The 23969-nt window shown below is 40.9% G+C and overlaps 1 protein-coding gene across 12 annotated transcripts in view; it reads right to left on the bottom strand.

Annotated features, from left to right (window-relative positions):
- SAMD12 (sterile alpha motif domain containing 12) overlaps window positions 1-23969 on the bottom strand; it is a 527847-nt gene that overhangs the window by 469194 nt on the left and 34684 nt on the right. For all 12 annotated transcript variants that reach the window (XR_008702261.1, XR_008702260.1, XM_055546361.1 and 9 more), the window contains exon 2: window positions 6237-6415. Coding sequence is in view for 10 of the 12 variants with exons in the window: in XM_055546361.1 (XP_055402336.1) it covers window positions 6237-6415 (179 nt within the window). In the remaining 2 variants the exon portion in view is untranslated. The remainder of the gene's footprint in view (window positions 1-6236; window positions 6416-23969) is intronic.

Below are 23969 nucleotides of genomic sequence, written 5' to 3'. Positions count from 1 at the left end.
TTATAAAAGCAATATGAATTGCACAGTCAAGATGGTAGATTACACTTATGCAATACAATCCCCTCTCAGACTCTAGAAATGTAAAGATACTAGAAAATATATTTTAAAATGTATATATTGCCATACTTGAAATCAAGGAAGAGATATCTTTAGGTGCCAAGAGCCCATAGCAATGAGGAATGATGAAGCTAAAGACGCCTCCTGGAAATCTGGAATAGGGATTGGTTCCAAAGCCCCGCCTGGCCAGACCCAGAATGGCAGAGCCCACAGGCATGACAGGGAGATGGAACCAGGCTCCTGTGTGAAGCTGCAGATGAAAGAGCACATCTGGGGGGACTTTATTTGCATAATCAGTAGCAAAGACAACATCAGATTGAGACATAATTAAACACCTGGTCAAAGCTGCTACCTCCCAAACAATTCAGGAACAGACAAACACAAAAGCACATCAGTGCTTGCTTCAACAGCACACAGACTACAAAAGCGCCTCAACACACGGCGTATTTCCCAAGACAACTCTCCTCCTTGGCAAATCATTCAGCAAGAATTCAGACCCATGGGAGGAAAGACAACACCCTCAAAGGTAGAACACCAACTCAACAAATAGGAAGAGTCACAGCTCAGCTGCTTAAGCTAATGGGCAACCTGAAAAGAGCCTTAAATAAATACGCTTAAAAGAGTTCAGTTCAGTTGCTCAGTCATGTCCGACTCTTTGCAACCCCATGAACTGCAGCATGCCAAGCTCCATCACCAACTCCCAGGGTTTACTCAAACACATGTCCATCGAGTCAGTAACGCTATCCAACCATCTCATCCTCTGTCGTTCCCTTCTCCTCCTGCCTTCAATCTTTCCCAGCATCAGGGTCTTTTCAAATGAGTCAGTTCTTCACATCAGGTGGCCAAAGTATTGGAGTTTCAGCTTCAGCATCAGTCCTTCCAATGAATATTCAGGACTGATTTCCTTTATGCTTAAAAGAGTACATATATTAAAAAGAAACTCCAACGAGTGCAGAAGAAGAAAAATTTCCCCATAATCTCAGCTCTAGATATAAACTGTCTCCTGAGAAATCTGTATGCAAGTCAAGAAGCAACCGTTAGAACCAGACATGTAACAAGGAACTGTTTCAAAATTGGGAAAGGGGTATGTCAAAGCTGCATACTGTCACCCAGTTTATTTAACTTAAATGCAGAGTACCTCATGTGAAATGCTCCAGGCTGGATGAACCACAAGCTGGAATCAAGATTGCCGGGAGAAATATTAATAACATCAGATATGCAGATGACATCACTCTAATGGCAGAAAGCAAAGAGGAACAAAAGAGCCTCTTGATGAAGGTAAAAAAGGAAAGTGAAAAAGCTGGCTTAAAACCCAACACTCAAAAAACTAATATGGCATCTGGTCCCATCAGCATATAGCAAATAGATGGGGAAACAATGGAAACAGTGACAGACTTTATTTCCTTGGGCTCCAAAATCACTGCAGATGGTGACTGCAGCCACTAAATTAAAAGACGTTTGCTCCTTGGAAGAAAAGCTATGACAAATCTAGACAGCATATTAAAATACAGACATTATTTTGCCAACAAAGGTCTGTATAATCAAAGCTATGGTTTTTCCAGCAGTCATGTATGGATGTGAGAGTTGGACCATAAAGAAGGCTGAGCACCAAAGAATTGATGCTTTTGAACTGTGGTACTGGAGAAGACTCTTGAGAGTCCCTTGGACAGCAAGGAGATCAAACCAGTCAATCCTAAAGGAGATCAACCCTGAATATTCACTGGATAAACTGATGCTAAAGGTGAAGCTCCAACACTTTGGCCACCTGATACTAAGAGCCAACTCACTGGAAAAGATCCTGATCCTGGGAACGACTGAGGGCAGGAGAAGGGGACAACAGAGGACGAGATGGTTGGATGGCATCAACAACTTAATAGACGTCAGTTTGAGCACACTCTGGGAGATAGGGAAAGACAGGGAAGCCTGGTGTGCTGTAGTCCACGGGGTCTCAAGGAGTCATACATGACTTAACTATCAGCCATAAAAAGGAACACATTTGAGTCAGTTCTAATGAGGTGGATGAGCCTAGAGTCAATTATATAGAGTGAAGTTAAAAAGAGAAAAACAAATATTGTATATTAACACATACATATGGAATCTAAAAAATGGTACTGATGAACCTATGTGCAGGGCAGCAATGGAGATTCAAACAGAGAGCAGACTTGCAGACACAGTAGGGGAAGCAGAGGGTGGGACAAATTGAGAGAATAGCACAGAAACATATATATAATCATACGTAAAATAGCCAGTGGGAATCTGCTACATGACACAGGGAGCTCAAACCCGGCGCTCTGTGCAAGCCTAGAGGGATGGGATCGGGTAGGAGGTGGGAGGTTCAAGAGGAAGGGGACATATGTATACCTATGGCTGAGTCATACTGATGTATGGCAGAAAACAACACAATACTATAGAACAATTATAAATAAAAATAAATTAATTTAAAATATAAATAAAATTTTGAAATAAATTAAAAACCATTTAAAAATAAATAAATTAAAAACAATTATGGAATGAAGTCTTTCAGACTCGGTGATGCCTTTTTACAGGGAAAAGATATTTATAGGAAAATGGGAACATGTTACACACTGTGCAGGAACCTGCTCGTCTTCCTCTCCCCCTGCTGTAATAGCAGCACGCTCACTTTCCTGCATAAACACTGCTATAGATTGAAAATCGGTGTTCCCCTAGAATTCACACCCTAACCCCCAATGTGATAGTAAGGAGGAGGAGTCTTTGGGAGGATGGGGCCCTCAAAAATGGGATCAGTGTCCCCATGAGAGAGATTCCAGAGAGATCCTTGGTCCCTTTCCACTGTGTGAGGACACAGTGAGATGATGGATGTCTATGACCTGGGTAACAAGGCTCATATCAGACACTCCAGCTGGTGGTACAGCCTTCAGAACTATGAGAAACAAATTTCTGTTGTTTATAAGCCATCCAGTTTCTTTAATTTTTATTGGAGCATAGTCTCTGATCGCTCAGATGGTAAAGAATCTGCCTGCATTGTGGGAGACATGGATTCAATCCCTGGGTCAGGAAGATCCCTTGGAGAAGGGAATGGCTACCCACTCCAGGATTTTTGCTTGGAGAATTCATGGACAGAGGAGCCTGGTGGGCTACAGTCCCTGGGGTTGCAAAGAGTTGGACACGATTGAGTGACTAAAACTTTCCTTTCACAGTTGCTTTATAATGCTATGTTAGTTTCTCCTGTACAGTAAAGTTAATCAGTTATATGTATACATATATCCCCTCTTCTTTAGATTTCCTTCCCATTTAGGTCACTTCAAAGCACTGAGTAGAGTTCCCTGTGCTATGCAATAGGTTCTCATTAGTTATCTATTTTATACATAGTATCAATAGTGCATATATGTTGATCCCAATCTCCCAATTCACCCCCTGGTTCCCCTCTTAGGGGCCATACGTTTGTTCTCTACGTCTGTCTCTATTTCTGCCTTGCAAAGAAGGCCTCTATAGCATTTTTCTAGATTCCACATATATGTGTTAATATACAATAATTCTTTTCTTCTTTCTGACTGACTTCACTCCACATCTCTACAAATGATTCCACTTTGTTCCTTTATACAGCTGAATAATATTATAAGCCACCCAGTTTAAAGTGTTTTATAGCACTCCGAACAAACTAAGATAAATATACATAGGTCTCCATCACCCTTAAAAAGATAGAATTCTGTTCAATTCCATGAATATACAGTCTCTTTGGCCAAAGTTTTATGAATGAACATTATTTTCATATTATAGACATCGCTAGAGTGAATATTCTCCTGCAGCCATCTTTGCACATTTGGGTGATTATTTCCTTAGGACAATTTCCTAGAGAGGGCATCACTGGCTCAAAACTTACACTCATTGAAAATTTTGATAACTCTATCAGACCGTCCTCCAGAAAATCTGTACTGATTTGCATTTTTGAGTGGCTTTACATGATGCATCTGTAGCTAGAGGTTTTTTAAGGTAAGTGTAAAGTAGGTCAAGTTACCAGAGATTCAATTATTTACCTAAGGAGAAAGGATGACTCACAACTCCAATAACCCTTGGAGTGCAACCGAAAGGCACATCTCAGTGTGTCCATATATGCACAGAGCATGTTCACGCTGTCGGTGGTACAGAATCTCTGGGGTACGTGACACTGCAGATCTGGAGTAATCCGTGTTTTTCTTTTTGCCCCTGTTTCCCAGCAACCACCACTGTCATCAAGTCCTCCATGAAAAAATAAATACTTTGTAACAAGAGCTCCTAGTCTGTTCACTCCTAAATATGTCAATGTGAAGACATTCAGAATTCCCTTTCAACTCAGTTTGGGGGTTTCACTGTAGACAACCTGGAAAATCTCAGACAAATCTGGCTTGCAACTAGAGTCTAAACCTGAGGAAAGGTTCATTATAGATGACTGCATTCTCGGTGAAGTAGGTTTTCAGCAAAGCAAATGTGAAGTGAACTAGAGGCAAAAAGGTACTGACATGAAGACTGGTTTTACTACCACATCACACATTCCAAATAATTCAGAAGTTATCAAATCCTATCAGGTTTGAATCCAACTTCTTATATCACCAAATCTGTTCTGCAAATAAAAGAGAATCTGGAAAAGTTGAATTAAATTAATTTAATTAAACTAAAGTTGAATTAAAATCAGGCAATTGTCAATTAATTTGTTTTCTTTTCCTCCACTGTAATATTTAATATTTTATGCATCTCTGAAAAGATCCTACTCAAATAAACCATTTATCTTCCTAGTTAAAGAAGACCTTTAAGACATTTTTTTTCTCACTCTTTCAAGATGGAACCAACCACTGGCTGACCAGATTTAGATGTCAAAATCAGACCAGATCAGATCAGATCAGTCGCTCAGTCATGTCCGACTCGTTGCGACCCCATGAATCGCAGCACACCAAATAGGGCTTACTTATTCCCAGCTCGTCTCACATAACAATAACCAACCAATTTTCTATGAGGTGTAATTTCTCTCAGCTAAAATGTGCAAAATATCTGCAATATCTCCCTTGCTAATTGTTCCCCACTCCCTACAACACAGATACACACACACTCTTTTGTCATCAGTTTTTAATTATCTGCACTAAAGTAATTGGTAATTATCCAAAAGTACAGACAAGGTAGAAAAATTCACATCTGATCTTGGAAGGCTTTTTTCTTTTTTTTACAGGAGTGGAAGGGAGTTATTGTATGACAGCCGAGCGACCTTTCTATTTGAGGCTTTTCTTGGGGGACTGCAACATCTGCTTTCCAAGGCATGCATATATTCATCTCCTCAACAAACATTTGAAAGGAAATCTCTTCGAAGGAAATACCATAGGAAGATGAGTTCTCTCAATTTGCAAGGAGCAAACTAACATACACCCCCAACAAAAGCATCTTCACTGGTTTCAGACAAAAATCCATACAGTGCCAGTTCCATGATGGAAAACCTTTGAAAGAGGCTGTTCTTACTAAATAATCATCTATCCTTTAAACTCCCAGTTTGCCACTATGTGTCTTATACCTACATCTATATTAAAGACTAAAGGACTGAAGAATACTGCAACAAAATAGAGCAACTATATCTTTAACCACGGTTCTGTTTACTATTGTCTACCTGACAGAATTGTTACAAGAACCTAATAAGCCAGTATGTCAAAGTCCTTCCAACAATACCTGGAATATATGTATATATTTCATAAAATATCACTTGTTACTGTGACGGTCAGCAAAATCCCCTCATACTCATGCAGCCAACTGAGCCTTTTACAAAATACTTGTACATATACAGTATTATTTCATCTGTTCAACCTGATGGAGATGATAGTATTTCTGGTACCCATTTTATAGGTGAAGAATCTGAGGCTTGGAAAGTCATATGACTTGTCCAATATTATCAAATGATCAATTGAGCCTGGTAAACAAATCGTTAAGTTCAGGCACTCATCCCTATAGCTCATCCTATACCATCCTCAGAGCCTCATGCTCTAAGACTGACCACAAATGTGCTTTGATTTCACTCTAAAGGTGATGAAGTCACTATTTTCATTTCTTATTACCTGCAATCGAGGAGCAGTGATTTTTGAATCACCAACAATAATTAATGAAAGTACTGTCAGTTCTTCCCTGGGGCTGGACCACAAAATATAGAAGCTGCAGCTTCAGAATCTCATTGGAGTATCACCTACCTTAGTTGTCTCGGCTTCTGTCTGCAGTCGCTTGGGGGTTCCTTTTTGGTCAAGCACCTTCTGGAAAGTTTTATTTTTAATGGATTGAGACTCAACACCTTCACCTTCAATTTGTAGTTTAATACCTTCACCATGGGCAGGGTGATCAATACCCCGTGGATTCAAACCGCAGTGGAGAGCTAGGAAAGAGGAAAGAAATCGAACTCAGAAAACAGATCCTATAAAGAAGGTGTCCATGAAAGACAATACTTCATTTGGTCTACATGGGAAGAAACAAGACATTTCCAAGTTGAGGGGTGGAATCATAACTATAGGAAATAACCTGGGGAAGAGGGACCATGGTATGGTGGCAAATCCCGAGCTCCGAAGTCAGAAAGACGGCAGCACAAATGCAGGAAGCATCAGTTTCAAGAAGTTCGACCTTGAGCAAGTGACTAATCCCCACATTACAGATGATAATACCAAATCAGGCAAAACTTAGGCACTGCCTCCCACACATGCAGTTATTTCAACCTCTGCAGTTCAGTTTGTATCTATGCTTCCATCTGGAACACTGTTCATTCATTCCTTCCAGCTTCTGAATCTTCCCTATTCTTCGAGCATCCACTCAATAGTCAACAAATATTTATTGAGCAAATAGTAAGAAGGCAAGCAGATATTTTGTTTCCAGCTCTCACTTCTCCCTTAACAAGTCCCATCCCTTCCCATCATTTCTGATAAAATCAATCTGCCCATGACTCTCAAATCTTACATCCAGCCCAGAGAGACCTCTTTTTTTTTTTTTTCTGACAGGTGTGTACTTGCTTTTTAATTTATTCTAATTGGAGGATAACTACCTGACAATATTGTGATGGTTTTGCCATCCATCAACATGAATTGGCAACAGGTATACATGTGTCCCCCCTCCTCATCCTGTACCCCCCTCCCACCACCCTTCCCACCGTATCCCTCTGGGTTGTCCCAGAGCATGAGCTTTGAGTGCCCTGTTTCATGCATCAAACTTGCACTGGTCATCTCTTTTACATATAAAACGAATGTGAACATGATGCATGTGCTGGGAACTGAACCCGGGTCTCCCACATGGGAAATGAGAATTCTACCACTGAACCAGCAATGGCCCTGTCGCATACAGCCCAGAAAGACCTCTCTTACAAGCTTCAGACATAAGTAAGACTGTCACTCAGCATCCCAATGTCAGGGTATCAGAGATCTCACATTTAACATGTTCACATTGAACTTTGATTTTTCTACCCCCAAATATTCACCTTCTCCAGTCACTACAGAGACGCTAAAGAGTCCTCCTTGATACCACTCTCCCTGTAAGTCAGTACATCACTTTCATCTTTTACCAGGGCCAGTAAGTGCTGCACTCAAAATGTTGCTCCCATCCACCTACCTCACTCCATCTCCACTGCCATCACTCTGGTCTATGCTACCCACCTGTGTCACCTAGACTGGCCGCCCCAACTGCTCCTCCTCCCTGGATACCCATAATCTCATTAAAAAAATGTATAGGTCATTTTACAAGACTCTTCTGCTACAAAACAGAGACTCACTGACTTAGAGAACAAACTTATGGTTACCTGGGTGGGGAGGGATAGTTAGGGAGTTTGGGGTTGACATGTACACACTGCTTTATTTAAAATAATCAAAGATCCACTGTATAAAAAATGTAGAGGGGACAAGAGAATGAGATAGATAATATTGGCCATGCATTGATAATTCTTGAAGCTAATTGATAGATTCATGGGGATTTATTTCACTACTCCTTCTACTTTTGTGTATATAAAAAAGTTTAAAAAAAACACACACAAACAAACTTTCTAATGGCTTCATTGTACACCCAGAACATTCAAAAATCTTTAATGTGGGCAACAAGGCTATGACATTATCTGTTTCATTCTACCTCTCCGATTTCCTCGCCCACTACAGTAACCCTTCCACTCCACCTGTACCACCCACTTCCTTGTCTCTTCTTCGAACATCCCATGCCTTCTCGACTTAGCATATAATGTTTCTTTGTCTGATCTGTTCTTCCCCATTCTTCAGCTAACTGCCACTCATCAGTCAGGTTTTGGCTTAAATACCAACTCTTCAGACACGCCTTTCCTTAATCCCCTCCCTCATTCTCCCTATCTCCCCCCCCCACACCCCACATTAGATCCTACGCCTGGAACGACAAGTATTTAACAAACATTGCACGAATCTTAAAAAACTCATTGTACAGTGGCCTGTATGCATGTGACCTTATTTATACCACTTTATAATTTTATTTCTTTGTTTGGCTGTCCTGGGTCTTTGTTGCTTTTCTCTAGCGATGGTGAGTGGGGGCTACTCTCCAGTTGCGGCACATGGGCTTCTCATCGCAGTGGCTTCTCTTGTTGTGGAGCACGGGCTCTAGGGCACGCAGGCTTCAGTAGCTATGGCACACATGCTCAGTAGTTGCCGCTCCTGGGCTCTAGAGCACAGGCTCAACAGCTGTGGTTCATGGGCTTAGTTGCTCTGCAGTATGTGGGATCTTCCAGGATCAGGGATTGAACCTGTGTCTCCTGCATTGGCAGGTGGCTTCTTTACCACTGAGCCACCAGGGAAGCCCTATTTATACCATTTTATCTAAAAAATTATCAGAAATTCTTTTCTAGTCTTTTAAGTTCCTAAAACATGGACCAGCCTATTTCACGGTGCATCATAGGCACTCATGTATTAGTTCATGCCTCTTCCCTTGGGTTTTGTGATGGATCTCAAATAATCTTCATGAAAAACCCTGATACATAATTATATTCATTTCACAGACAAGGGAAATGAGGCTTAAAGGGTTATAGTCATAAAAAGTCGTACAGTGTCTGCTGAAGGTCACAAAGATCATGTATCATTTAGGTTGCAGATGATTTCAAGTTTCAGATGAACAAACCCAAAATAGATTAAGCAGTGAAGAAAATCATTAACTTTCAGGAGAGGAAGCCCAGTAATGGGAAAAGTTCTGCGTTAGCTGATTTCCCAGTTCAATAGGGCCATCAAGACCCTTTTTACTTCTCCATTCTACCATCCATAACATCACCGTAAGCCTGGGCCCCAACAGGGCACTACAGCTACAAACTTCTAGTTCACATCTAGCAATAGAGACAGCTTGGTTGACCATAGGTTTCCTCCCTCAATCCACCTCCAAACTTGGATTGTTCTCATTGGTCCAAAGTGAATCACACACACCCAATAGTGAACTAAAACACTGGTGGTGGAGGTAGGATTACCCTTAAACCACCTAAGGTCAAGTCCCCTAACCGCATTGCCGTTACTCAACAAGCAGGTGTGGAATGGATGCTGGAGAACCAAGCATAATACTCAGTTCAGGCAGTGGAATAAAAAGAACTCAACCTATGAGAGCGTGAGGCTAATTACTGTTAATAACAATCAGCTTCTCCATCTCCAAAGATCAGCCTACTTACAGTGAATTTTCAATTAAATATACTAAAACTGTGATTATTAAAAAGAGGTGAGCTTGTATAGGGAGATGGGGGATTTAGACATTAATGAGAAAAGAAAAAAAATGTGTATCTTTGTTCATACTCAAGCACAATTCCCAGCTGTTTCCTGCCTTGAAATTCACATCCTGAGGAATATCACTGAGCTGCTGGGAGCTTCCAGTATCTCCTGTCCTCCTCTGCTATCCCCTCCCAACTCAGACTCTCATACTTCCCTCACTCTTGCTCATGTTGGTCCCTCCTCCTAGAAAGAGGTTCTACTCCACCCAAATCCCACTTCCTTCTTTGGGGCGTGAACTCCTACTCAGCCCACGTGTCTGTTCCAACATCTTCACCGAGTCTCCTATGAGCTCTGGCATCCTGGGCTTCATCTCCTCCCTGTCTGGGGATGTCTGTCTAATTGATCTGTCTCATTGCTGACAACTGCCAACTCCATCTTCACTGCCCAGTCCAGAATCTGGCACGTAACAGGCACCGGAGAAACATCTGTTCAGCTGCTGAATGAACCAGCAATCTTCTATCTTTACACAAACACACCTTACATCAAAATACCTCTCTTCTCTGCTAGTAAATACTGAGTGTACAGAATGTAAGATCTCTATAGACCTGAGGTGGGATATGGCATTTTGACTTTCTATGCATGTTGCTTTCTTCATACACAGTTTTAATCCTTCATAACTGTTCCCTCCTCACTTACAAATCCAGTAGCCGATTTATGTTTCTGTGCTTGGGTGTATTTATTTAAAACGGTTCCTGACAGGCTTCGTTTTCTTTTCCTTGAAATTTCATGTCCCTAATATTTACAAATCAAGCCACTTTCAAATGGCCTCTTATATGCCGTGACCTCCATCTCTTTGTTCATCATGTAAAAGGTGCCCCCATTTGCTTTCTCTTTTCTGTCCTCATTACGACCCTTTCTTGTTTTCACTAAAGTTATTTACTCAGTTTAATGGGCTCAGTAGCTCACAGGTCAGCTTGGAGACCTTACTGTTTCCGGGATCTCCCTAATCTCACAGTCTTGTGGCTTGTGGATTTTTAGTTATTGTATTGATACTGCAGGCTGCTTGCAGTCTTGACCTTAAGTGCTGCCACTGCGGCTTTAATGTTAAAGTTGCTAACAGTGAGCTCTTAAAATGAGTTAAAGACCAGATTTTTACAGATGTTGCTCTTTTAAAAGCATTAAAGGTTTTAAAAGCATAAAAAGGTTAAGGTTTTGCCTTCCAATGCAGGGGCTGTGGGTTTGATCCCTGGTGGGGGAGATAAAAATCCCACATGCCTTGAGGCCAAAAACCCAAAACCTAAAACAGAAGCAATATTGTAACAAATTCAATAAAGACTTTAAAAATGGTCCACACCCAAAAAAAGAAAAAATCTTTAAAAAGCTAGAGAAAATTCTTCTTGCAAATACCCATGTTTTAGCATTGTTTTGAGATGCCAATTTGAAGGCATCATCTCTTTTTCACATGCAAAAATCCACTCCCTCAGAAATGGAAACCCTTGAGTGTTGCTGGTGGTAACGTAAAATGGGACTGTTTGTGTGGAACACTGTATGATGATTCTTCAAAAAAAAAAAAAATTAAAATACAAAATACATTTGATCCAGCAATCCCAACCAAAGTAGGGATTTGAATAGGTATTTGTCTATCCGTGTTTAGAGCAGCATTATTCATAATAGCCAAAAGGTGGAAAGAACCCAGGTGTCCACTGATGGATGAATGGACAAACATAATGTGATATATATGTGCCACAGAATATTATACAGTCTTAAAAAGGAATGAAATTCTGATACATGCTACAACAAGGGTGAACCTTGAAGACATTATGTGCAGTGAAAGAAGCCAGTCACAAAAGGACAAGTATTGTGTGATTCTATTTCATTCAGAGAGACGAAGTGGAACAGTGGTTTCCAGAGGCTGGAAGAGAGGGGAATGGGATTTATTGCTTAGTATGAAATTTCAGTTTGGGTTGATGAGAAAGTTCTGGAGATAGACAGTGGTGATGGTTGCACAACAATATAAACATATCTAATGCCACTGACTCACACACTCAAAAATGGTAACCAATTTTTACCGTTTTTTACGGTAACCAATTCTGTTATATTCTACAATAAAATTTTAAAACCAAAATGTACTACGTCTACTTTCACCTCTCTACTGCCTCCCAAAGCAGAAAGTTCCAAAAATATTTTTAGTCTTCTTTCAATCATCTCATTGTGATTTTCAGGTATGTTTCTTTTTCTTTTTTTTTTTCAAAAATAAAATAGTTACGATAGCTCAATGATATCGAATTTCTTTCAAATGTTCCTGAAAAGGGCACGGTCTCCAGAAAGGACCCCAGCCTGACCAGCAGAAGACATGCTTCACTCGCTGGAAGTGAGCCTGGGCCAGCCTGATCCTGACCTCTGAGGGATCTCATTCCGATGGGACTTCGGTCACAGTAACAAACTCTGCCTAAGTGCCAGGCTTCATTTCACCTCGAGATAATTCAAGAGGAGCCGAGGGACGTGCTGGCCTCACGACACTCCTTTGTAAGAACAAGTGGATTTATTTGTCAAGGAGTCACACAGCTGCCCAGTCCTTTTAATCCCCACCCATGCCACACTCTCCCTTGTCTCCTTACAACTCATTCAAGTTGAATGGTCCTTTATTTCCAGCATCACTGAGAAGAGAGATGCTGTGCAAACACCGTCAATGGTGCTGCTCTGGCTACACCTACGTTTATACCAACTCATAGATGCTGCTTGGAACTCTCGAGATGTCTTATGCTTCTCTGCTTTGCCAGAATTGGTCTTTTCCCATAATATACTCTTCTGTTTCCTTATTTGCATGGAAATAGTAAATGCTTTCTTCTTCTCCCTGTGAAGCCTTAATTGACTGTGCATCCATTAATATCTTTCTAAGCAATGTTGACAATACATCTTTTTCTTATTAGATCTTGTGTGAGTACACACCATGCATTCCAAGTGTTTATTAACATGTCTGCTTACCCTATAACTAGAAGCCCCATGAAGCAAGGGACTTCTTATTGAGTTTTACAAACCCAGTGCCCAGCCACCTGACTACTACTGTACAGTTACCCTGAAACAATAAGACTGATTCAATAAGATGCTTACAGAATAAGCAGAGGTACGATGGAAAAGATACTGATCCAGTCCTACTGACTGTCATTCCCTTCTGTTGAGTAGTTTACATCTTTATTTTTCAAAGGAAGATTGGGATTGACATGTATACACTATCATGTGTAAAACAGCTAGCTGGTGAGAAACTGCTATAGACCACAGGGAGCTCAGCTCGGTGCTCTGTGATGATTTAGATGTGTGGGATGGCAGGGTGAGAGGGCCAAGAAGGCAATGACACCCCACTCCAGTACTCCTGCCTGGAAAATCCCATGGATGGAGGAGCCTGGTAGGCTGCAGTCCATGGCATTGCTAAGAGTCAGACACGACTGAGCGACTTCACTTTCACTTTTCACTTTCATGCATTGGAGAAGGAAATGGCAACCCAGTCCAGTGTTCTTGCCTGGAGAATCCCAGGGACGGGGGAGCCTGGTGGGCTGCCGTCTATGGGGTCGCACAGAGTCGGACACGACCGACACGACTTAGCAGCGGCAGCATAGCTGATTCACTTCACTGTATAGTAGAACATTGTAAAGCAACTATAATCCCATTGAAAAAAAAACTTTAAAAACAAAAAAACAACAAAAAAGAGCAAATAAAATTTCTTCCAACATAATTGGATAATTCAAGCTATGATAAATCACAGAACCCTAGAGATCCCAAAACTGCTGTTTTACTTGACTGCTTTCTGCAGAACAGAAACTGCATTATTCATCTGCATACCTGCAAACTAAACAGTTGACATCTTTGGCACCTCATAAATGTTGCTAAATGAACACACGACCTTATGACACAAATATTAATATACTTCAATGCTCAGCCTTAGCTATTAAAATTGAGATAGACTCTTTACAATTTCACGTCTATTTCTTGCTATTAGCTAGAGATAAAGTTCTTGGAGGACATGGCCCTTGTTTCATACCTCTCATATATAATAAACACATACCAGACACTCTCCAAGCACCTGTTTAATTAAGGGAAGTGCCTCGTGCATTATATTTTGGATTCAAACTCAGCAGAACTTGACTCTCTAGAAGTCACCCAGGCATCACAAAATGCTGCTTGCTCTCTGTAGCAGACACTTCTAGTTGGCTAAACATTCCCAGTGCTCTCCTCCGTGGCCACCTCCCACAACATGGCTTAAAGTAAAAACTCAATTTCCCAGCCTCCCTTGCAGCTACAAGTGGCTGCTGACAGATTCCTGCCTACAGGACCTAAGCAGGCATTTGATGGGTAAAGAGACAGTCCCGGAACTGACAAAAGAGAACAGATGTGGATACAATCCTTCTTTCCCTCCCTCTGTCTTGAATGCTGATGTGTTCTCTAGAGCTGCTACAGAGCTTCTGTGACAACAGGGCTCCAAACATAAATGAAAGTCAAGAGGCCAGTGGCCACATTGGCTCTGCCACCATAGGGCTACTCAACTATTTTCATAATTGCCTCCCTCCGGACTTGGTGCTCTGACAGAGAAATAATCCCTTTTTGTTAAGTCACTTTGAATCAAGTATCCTCTATCAGATGATCCATTCCAAACTGACACATGATTCCATTTTAACTACTTACATATGGTTGCTTAGCTCTTCCTTAAGGAGAAAAAAAAAAAGAACACTGAAATCCTAGCAAAATGTTCCAGTTTGAGTTGCATAACTCCCATTGACTTAGAAAGCTGCATAAGTATAATAATACCTTAGCAAGGAAGGTGTTCATGTTGTTAATGAAGAAAATTATCCTCAGAAGTAGATCAATCCAGGTCTTCCACTGTGGAGACCTGAGGCAAAACTCTTACTCAAATGCGGGACTCTAGTATCCACAATATTCATAAGAACTTCTGTATGAATGAATGTGTTCATGGGTGTGAGGTCACTAACGTTTTAACATGAGAATATAGTGATGTACCAGAAATGTCTCAGGAATATAAGTTTGGGTTAAGCTAGTGGATACAGAGCACAGTGGCTATTTGGGCAAAGGAACCTGTCCAGTGGACATCTCCTAGGGCAGGAGTCAGCAAATTTCAGCCCATGGGCCAAATTCAGTCTGCCACCTGTTTTCATATGCCTTGTGATCCGAGAATAATTTTTACATTTTTTTAAAGGTTGGGGGAAAAGAAAAAACCTAAAGGAGTATTTTGGGACCTGAAAAGAATATATGGAATTCAAATGTCAGTGTTCATAAGTTTTACTGAAACACAGCCATCCTTAATTATGTATTATCTATGACCACTTTTGTGCTACAATGGCAAAAATGAGTAGTGGTGACAAAGACCAGGCATGCATGCTTAGTCGCTCAGTTGTCCAATTCTTTGCAACCCCATGGACTGTAGGCTGCCAGGTTCCTCTGTCTCTGGGATTTTCCAGGCAAGAATACTGGGGTGGGCTGTCATTCCCTTCTCCAGGGGATCTTCCTGACCCAGGAATTGAACCTGGGTCTCCTGCATTGCAGGTGGATTTTTTTTACTGTCTGAGCCATAGGGAAGTCACCAGAGATCCCATGGCCTGCAAGACTAAAACATCTGCCAGCTGACCCTTTACAAAAATAAGTCTGCTGAGTGAGCCCTGTTCTAGGGTAGAGTTGAACCATGTTCTGGAGACCCCAGGGTCTTTCACTTTATCATCAAAAAGTGCCAAAAACTCATGGATCTTTGGGGAACTCACCTCTGACTTATTCTGCACTCCCCCACTCCCAGGCAATTTAGATAAACTAAATCATGTTTGATTTTATCATTTGGGTCAGACTATGAGGAAACAAGAAGAGATAAGAAAGCCTTCTTCAGCGATCAATGCAAAGAAATAAAGGAAAACAACAGAATGGGAAAGACTAGGGATCTTTTCAAGAAAATCAGAGATACCAAAGGAACATTTCATGCAAAGATGAGCTCGATAAAGGACAGAAATGGTATGGACCTAACAGAAGCAGAAGATATTAAGAAGAGATGGCAAGAATACACAGAAGAACTGTACAAAAAAGATCTTCATGACCCAGATAATCATGATGGTGTGATCACTCACCTAGAGCCAGACATCCTAGAACGTGAAGTCAAGTGGGCCTTAGAAAGCATCACTACAAACAAAGCTAGTGGAGGTGATGGAATTCCAGTTGAGCTATTCCAAATCCTGAAAGATGATGCTGTGAAAGTGCTGCACTCAATATGCCAGCAAATTTGGAAAACTCAGCAGTGGCCACAGGACTGGAAAAGGTCAGTTTTCATTCCAATCCCAAAGAAAGGCAATGCCAAAGAATGCTCAAACTACCGCACAATTGCACTCATCTCACATGCTAGTAAAGTAATGCTCAAAATTCTCCAAGCCAGGCTTCAGCAATATGTGAATCTTGAACTTCCTGATGTTCAAGTTGGTTTTAGAAAAGGCAGAGGAACCAGAGATCAAATTGCCAACATCCGCTGGATCATCAAAAAAGCAAGAGAGTTTCAGAAAAACATCTATTTCTGCTTTATTGACTATGCCAAAGCCTTTGACTGTGTGGATCCCAATAAACTGTGGAAAATTCTGAAAGAGATGGGAATACCAGACCACCTGATCTACCTTTTGAGAAACCTGTGTGCAGGTCAGGAAGCAACAGTTAGAACTGGACATGGAACAACAGACTGGTTCCAAATAGGAAAAGGAGTATGTCAAGGCTGTATATTGTCACCCTGCTTATTTAACTTATATGCAGAGTACATCATGAGAAACTCTGGGCTGGAAGAACCACAAGCTGGAATCAAGATTGCCGGGAGAAATATCAATAACCTAAGATATGCAGATGACACCACCCTTATGGCAGAAAGTGAAGAGGAACTCAAAAGCAGAGACATTACTTTGCCAAAAAGATTTGTCTAGTCAAGGCTATGGTTTTTCCTGTGGTCATGTATGGATGTGAGAGTTGGACTGTGAAGAAGGCTGAGCGCCGAAGAATTGATGCTTTTGAACTGTGGTGTTGGAGAAGACTCTTGAGAGTCCTTGGACTGCAAGGAGATCCAACCAGTCCATTCTGAAGGAGATCAGCCCTGGGATTTCTTTGGAAGGAATGATGCTAAAGCTGAAACTCCAGTACTTTGGCCACGTCATGTGAAGAGTTGACTCATTGGAAAAGACGCTGATGCTGGGAGGGATTGGGGGCAGGAGGAGAAGGGGACGACAGAGGATGAGATGGCTGGATGGCATCACTGACTCGATGGACGTGAGTCTGAGTGAACTCCGGGAGTTGGTGCTGGACAGGGAGGCCTGTCATGCTGCGATTCATGGGGTCACAAAGAGTCGGACATGACTGAGCGACTGATCTGATCTGATAAGGAAACAGAATAGGATTTCCAAACCTCTCCTTGTGATTCTGCAAACATATGCCAAAACTTAACATGTTTTAGATATAGTCTGAAATCCTTTGCTCACTATTAAAAAGAACAAAGTAAAACATAAACTTCTAAATGGGTAACTCAGAGCCATTAGAAGAGGGCAGGTCCATTCCTAGCCAGCCTGGAAGGGACCAGTAACAGATGGACCCCTTCCTCTGAACAAGAAGAGGCTGGAGAGGAAGAAGGCACTCTGCTGATGAGGAGGAGGGGAAACCAGCAAGGACCGTGGACAGCCGACGCCCAAAACACACTGTACTGGCTTCAGGAGTCTGCCCTACAATAGATGGTAGCCTTGACAACTGCCTTGTGGCTGCCACAGTGGAACCTGGGTGAGTGTCCGTCCCAGCCAGGTGTTCAGCCACATGAAGCTGTGTCGGGATGCCGTCTCCTCTGAGCCACATGAAGAACACTCACTCTGACTCAATGTGTCCACAGAGACGACGTCCTCTTTGTAAAACAGATTAAGAGAATCTCATTTCCCCAAGACTACTTAAGTGTGGCAACCACAGCAAGCATTCACCCTTCCTACCCATGATATCTGGACTAAACACAGCAGAAATTCAGATAATGCTTAACTTATACATTTCACCACCATCAGGACAGTGGGGGAAGGCTTTGGACAACCTCCAGGGAACATAGACATTAACTGTTATTTCATGAGGAGAATACAAAGGCAAACTCAGAAGTTCTGTGAAGCTTTAGAGGACTGATAAGAAAACAGGTGGTCTACAATGGTGACTAAAATATTTTTAGCCATGATACTATAAGAAGCAGATTTCATGCCATGAACCAGCACCCAAAAAGCTGTATCTATGTACATGAACTGAACCAAGTTTTCATAAAACAGTATTTTCCTTTACTACATGTAATCTACTATGATTTTTTTTTCTCAAAAAAAATTTTTTTAAAGGAGTACCTCTTGGATGCTTCTGAGAAAAGAGAATAGACACACTTTTCTCAATTTTCTCTACTAAGGAAAAACATGGAGAAGGCAATGGCACCCCACTCCAGTACTCTTGCCTGGAAAATCCATGGACAGAGGAGCCTGGTAGGCTGCAGTCCATGGGGTCGCTAGGAGTCGGACACAACTGAGCGACTTCACTTTCACTTTTCACTTTCATGCATTGGAAAAGGAAATGGCAACCCACTCCAGTGTTCTTGCCTGGAGGATCCCAGGGATGGGGGAGCCTGGGTGGGCTGCCGTCTCTGGGGTCACACAGAGTCGGACACAACTGAAGCGACTTAGAAGCAGCAAGGAAAAACAAAAATCCTGAGCATTATATACAAAGCAAATGTAAGACTGACTTTGAAAGGTGAAGAGGAGGTAGACAACCTAGGGACCTTGAATCTCAAGGAAAGACATGAAGGTGAGTTTCCTAGGCTTTCTCTTTGCCTCATATATTCCAGACTTGGAGCTGAAGAAGCTGAAACATGGAGGTGCCAAAGGGCACCAACAAAAAGATAATAAGAGCCTATGCTCTGTAGACAAAGGACCGTGACAAGGGCAGCCTAGCAAGATGGAAACTTCTAGATAGTAATTGCTCTACTCTAACATCACAGTAAAAATGTAACGCAACCACTCATATCAGCAAAGGAGAAGCCCAACTTCCACCCTCCCCTAGGCTATAATAAAATTATATTCCAAAATCTCTAGTGGGTCCTAGAAGGCCAAGTAAGGAGCCCAGACCTTCATCTCTGTCGGTTGGTGATACGGTTACCTCCACACCCCTGCAACGTCATCTGAGAAGCGTGAAGTTTGCACCTCCACCCCCAACAAGGAGGCAGTCCCTCCTTTCTGGGTGATGCCAGAGCAAGCCAGGTGGTGAGCCTGGGCTTTCATCACGCTGTTTATCATCAGTGATAAACAGTAAAGAGGCCCCATCTCCCAGCATTCAACAGGCAGAATGAGGAACCTAAATTTCTAACTCTACTTGGCCAGAGTGGTGTTAAAGAAAAGCAGTTAAAACAGAAGGTTTAAGTAAGAAAGATTCAGTCTCATGGGCTTCCCTGGGGGCTCAGATGGTAAAGAATCTGCTGCAATGCAGGAGATCCAGGATCGATCCCTGGGTTGGGAAGAGCCCCTGGAGAAGGGAGTGGCTACCCACTCCAGTATTCTTGCCTGGAGAATCCCATGGATAGAGGAGCCTGGTGTGTTACAGTCCATGGGGTCACAAAGAATCAGGCACAACTGAGCAACTAACATTTCCCTTCAGTGTCTCATAACATAAAATGAAAATGTCCAAGTTCTGATTGAACAGAAAAATCACACATAACCAAGAAGCAGGAGGACCTCAAACTGAATGAGGAATGATCAATCCATAGATGCCAATACCAAGATGACAGATCTCAGAATTATTTGACAAAAATCTAAAAGTGGACCGTGTTTAAAATCCTTCAGTGAGTAATTAAACCTGTCTCTCTCTCTCTCTCTCTCTCTCTCTCTCTCTCTCTCTCTCTCTCACACACACACCCCCAGAAAGCTTCAGCCAAGAAAATCTCAAAAAAAAAAAAAACAAAAAAAAAAACAAAAAAATAAGACAAATAAGAAAAATGGAAATATCATGACTAAATAATATTAAAAAAAAAAGAAAAACTCAGTGGACACATTCAAGTGCTGAGTGGAAGAGACAAAGATTTCACTGTAGAGTCAAGGGAACTTCCTAGGCAGTGCAAGTGTTCTACATCTTGCTTCAGTTACACAACATGATGTAAGTATCAAAACTCAGTGACCTGAACACTTAAAATACTTGCTTTCTATTGGATATTCATTGGAAGGACTGATGCTGAAGTTGAAGCTCCAATACTTTGGCCACCTGATGCAAAGACCCGACTCATTAGAAAAGACACTGATGCTGGGAGAGATTGAGGGCACGAGGAGAAGGGGGCGACAGAGGACGAGATGATTCGATGGCATCAACGACTCAGTGGACATGGGTTTGAGAAAACTTCAGGAGATAGTGAAGGATAGGGAAGCCCAGCGTGCTGCAGTCCATGAGGCTGCAAAGAGTTGGACTCCACTGAGCAACTGAATGACAGCAGCATAATGAATATAAAGTAATCTTTAAAATGTAACAAAATACAGTTTTTTAAGGAATCTCCACACTGTTCTCCATAGTGCCTGTACTAGTTTGCATTCCCACCAACAGTGTAAGAGGGTTCCCTTTTCTCCACACCCTCTCCAGCATTTATTACTTGTAGACTTTTGGATCGCAGCCATTCTGACTGGTGAGAAATGGTACCTCATAGTGGTTTTGATTTGCATTTCTCTGATAATGAGTGATGTTGAGCATCTTTTCATGTGTTTGTTAGCCGTCTGTATGTCTTCTTTGGAGAAATGTCTATTTAGTTCTTTGGCCCATTTTTTGATTGGGTCATTTATTTTTCTGGAGTTGAGCTGTAGGAGTTGCTTGTATATTCTCGAGATTAGTTGTTTGTCAGTTGCTTCATTTGCTATTATCTTCTCCCATTCTGAAGGCTGTCTTTTCACCTTGCTAATAGTTTCCTTTGATGTGCAGAAGCTTTTAAGGTTAATTAGGTCCCATTTGTTTATTTTTGCTTTTATTTCCAATATTCTGGGAGGTGGGTCATTGAGGATCCTGCTGTGATGTATGTCAGAGAGTGTTTTGCCTGTGTTCTCCTCTAGGAGTTTTATAGTTTCTGGTCTTACGTTGAGATCTTTAATCCATTTTGAGTTTATTTTTGTGTATGGTGTTAGAAAGTGTTCTAGTTTCATTCTTTTACAAGTGGTTGACCAGAGTTCCCAGCACCACTTGTTAAAGAGATTGTCTTTAATCCATTGTATATTCTTGCCTCCTTTGTCAAAGATAAGGTGTCCATATGTGCGTGGATTTATCTCTGGGCTTTCTATTTTGTTCCATTGATCTATATTTCTGTCTTTGTGCCAGTACCATACTGTCTTGATAACTGTGGCTTTGTAGTAGAGCCTGAAGTCAGGTAGGTTGATTCCTCCAGTTCCATTCTTCTTTCTCAAGATCGCTTTGGCTATTCGAGGTTTTTTGTTTTTCCATACAAATTGTGAAATTATTTGTTCTAGCTCTGTGAAGAATGCTGTTGGTAGCTTGATAGGGATTGCATTGAATCTATAGATTGCTTTGGGTAGTATACTCATTTTCACTATATTGATTCTTCCAATCCATGAACATGGTATATTTCTCCATCTGTTAGTGTCCTCTTTGATTTCTTTCACCAGTGTTTTATAGTTTTCTATATATAGGTCTTTAGATTCTTTAGGTAGATATATTCCTAAGTATTTTATTCTTTCCGTTGCAATGGTGAATGGAATTGTTTCCTTAATTTCTCTTTCTGTTTTCTCATTATTAGTGTATAGGAATGCAAGGGATTTCTGTGTGTTGATTTTATATCCTGCAACTTTACTATAGTCATTGATTAGTTCTAGTAATTTTCTGGTGGAGTCTTTAGGGTCTTCTATGTAGAGGATCATGTCATCTGCAAACAGTGAGAGCTTTACTTCTTCTTTTCCAATTTGGATTCCTTTTATTTCTTTTTCTGCTCTGATTGCTGTGGCCAAAACTTCCAAAACTATGTTGAATAGTAATGGTGAAAGTGGGCACCCTTGTCTTGTTCCTGACTTTAGAGGAAATGCTTTCAATTTTTCACCATTGAGGATAATGTTTGCTGTGGGTTTGTCATATATAGCTTTGATTATGTTGAGGTATGTTCCTTCTATTCCTGCTTTCTGGAGAGTTTTGATCATAAATGGATGTTGAATTTTGTCAAAGGCTTTCTCTGCATCTATTGAGATAATCATATGGTTTTTATTTTTCAATTTGTTAATGTGGTGTATTACATTGATTGATTTGCGGATATTGAAGAATCCTTGCATCCCTGGGATAAAGCCCACTTGGTCATGGTGTATGATCTTTTTAATGTGTTGTTGGATTCTGATTGCTAGAATTTTGTTAAGGATTTTTGCATCTATGTTCATCAGTGATATTGGCCTGTAGTTTTCTTTTTTTGTGGGATCTTTGTCAGGTTTTGGTATTAGGGTGATGGTGGCCTCATAGAATGAGTTTGGAAGTTTACCATCCTCTGCAATTTTCTGGAAGAGTTTGAGCAGGATAGGTGTTAGCTCTTCTCTAAATTTTTGGTAGAAATCAGCTGTGAAGCCGTCTGGACCTGGGCTTTTGTTTGCTGGAAGATTTTTTATTACCGTTTCAATTTCCGTGCTTGTGATGGGTCTGTTAAGATTTTCTATTTCTTCCTGATCGAGTTTTGGAAAGTTGTACTTTTCTAAGAATTTGCCCATTTCTTCCACGTTGTCCATTTTATTGGCATATAATTGTTGATAGTACTCTCTTATGATCCTTTGTATTTCTGTGTTGTCTGTTGTGATCTCTCCATTTTCATTTCTAATTTTATTGATTTGATTTTTCTCCCTTTGTTTCTTGATGAGTCTGGCTAATGGTTTGTCAATTTTATTTATCCTTTCAAAAAACCAGCTATTGGTTTTGTTGATTTTTGCTATGATCTCTTTTGTTTCTTTTGCATTTATTTCTGCTCTAAGTTTTAAGATTTCTTTCCTTCTACTAACCCTGGGGTTCTTCATTCCTTCCTTTTCTAGTTGCTTTAGGTGTAGAGTTAGGTTATTTATTTGACTTTTTTCTTGTTTCTTGAGGTGTGCCTGTATTGCTATGAACTTTCCCCTTAAGACTGCTTTTACCGTGTCCCACAGGTTTTGGGTTGTTGTGTTTTCATTTTCATTCGTTTCTATGCAAATTTTGATTTCTTTCTTGATTTCTTCTGTGATTTGTTGGTTATTCAGCAGCATGTTGTTCAGCCTCCATATGTTGGAATTTTTAATAGTTTTTCTCTTGTAATTGAGATCTAGTCTAACTGCATTGTGGTCAGAAAAGATGCTTGGAATGATTTCTATTTTTTTGAATTTACCAAGGCTAGCTTTATGGCCCAGGATGTGATCTATCCTGGAGAAGGTTAGAGAACAGTGTGGAGATTCCTTAAAAAACTGGAAATAGAACTGCCTTATGATCCAGCAATCCCACTGCTGGGCATACACACTGAGGAAACCAGAAGGGAAAGAGACATGTGTACCCCAATGTTCATCACAGCACTGTTTATAATAGCCAGGACATGGAAGCAACCTAGATGTCCATCAGCAGAGGAATGGATAAGAAAGCTGTGGTACATATACACAATGGAGTATTACTCAGCCATTAAAAAGAATACATTTGAATCAGTTCTAATGAGGTGGATGAAACTGGAGCCTATTATACAGAGTGAAGTAAGCCAGAAAGAAAAACACCAATACAGTATACTAACGCATATATATGGAATTTAGAAAGATGGTAACAATAATCCTGTGTACGAGACAGCAAAAGAGACACTGATGTATAGAACAGTCTTATGGACTCAGAGAGAGGGAGAGGGTGGGAAGATTTGGGAGAATGGCATTGAAACATGTAAAATATCATGTATGAAATGAGTCACCAGTCCAGGTTCGATGCACGATACTAAATGCTTGGGGCTGGTGCACTGGGACGACCCAGAGGGATGGAATGGGGAGGGAGGAGGGAGGAGGAAGGAGGGTTCAGGATGGGGAACACATGTATACCTGTGGCAGATTCATTTTGATATTTGGCAAAACTAATACAATTATGTAAAGTTTAAAAATAAAATAAAATTAAAAAAAAATAAATAATTTTCCTGTAAAAAAAAAAATAAATAAAATGTAACAAAATACAAACACTAGATACACTTAAATATTTACAAATGTTCTGGGGTTTGTTTTGTCT

The sequence above is a fragment of the Bubalus kerabau genome, chromosome 14, assembly GCF_029407905.1.
Source record: "Bubalus kerabau isolate K-KA32 ecotype Philippines breed swamp buffalo chromosome 14, PCC_UOA_SB_1v2, whole genome shotgun sequence".
NCBI lineage: Eukaryota > Metazoa > Chordata > Mammalia > Artiodactyla > Bovidae > Bubalus > Bubalus kerabau.
This window is presented reverse-complemented; position numbering and strand designations above follow the sequence as displayed.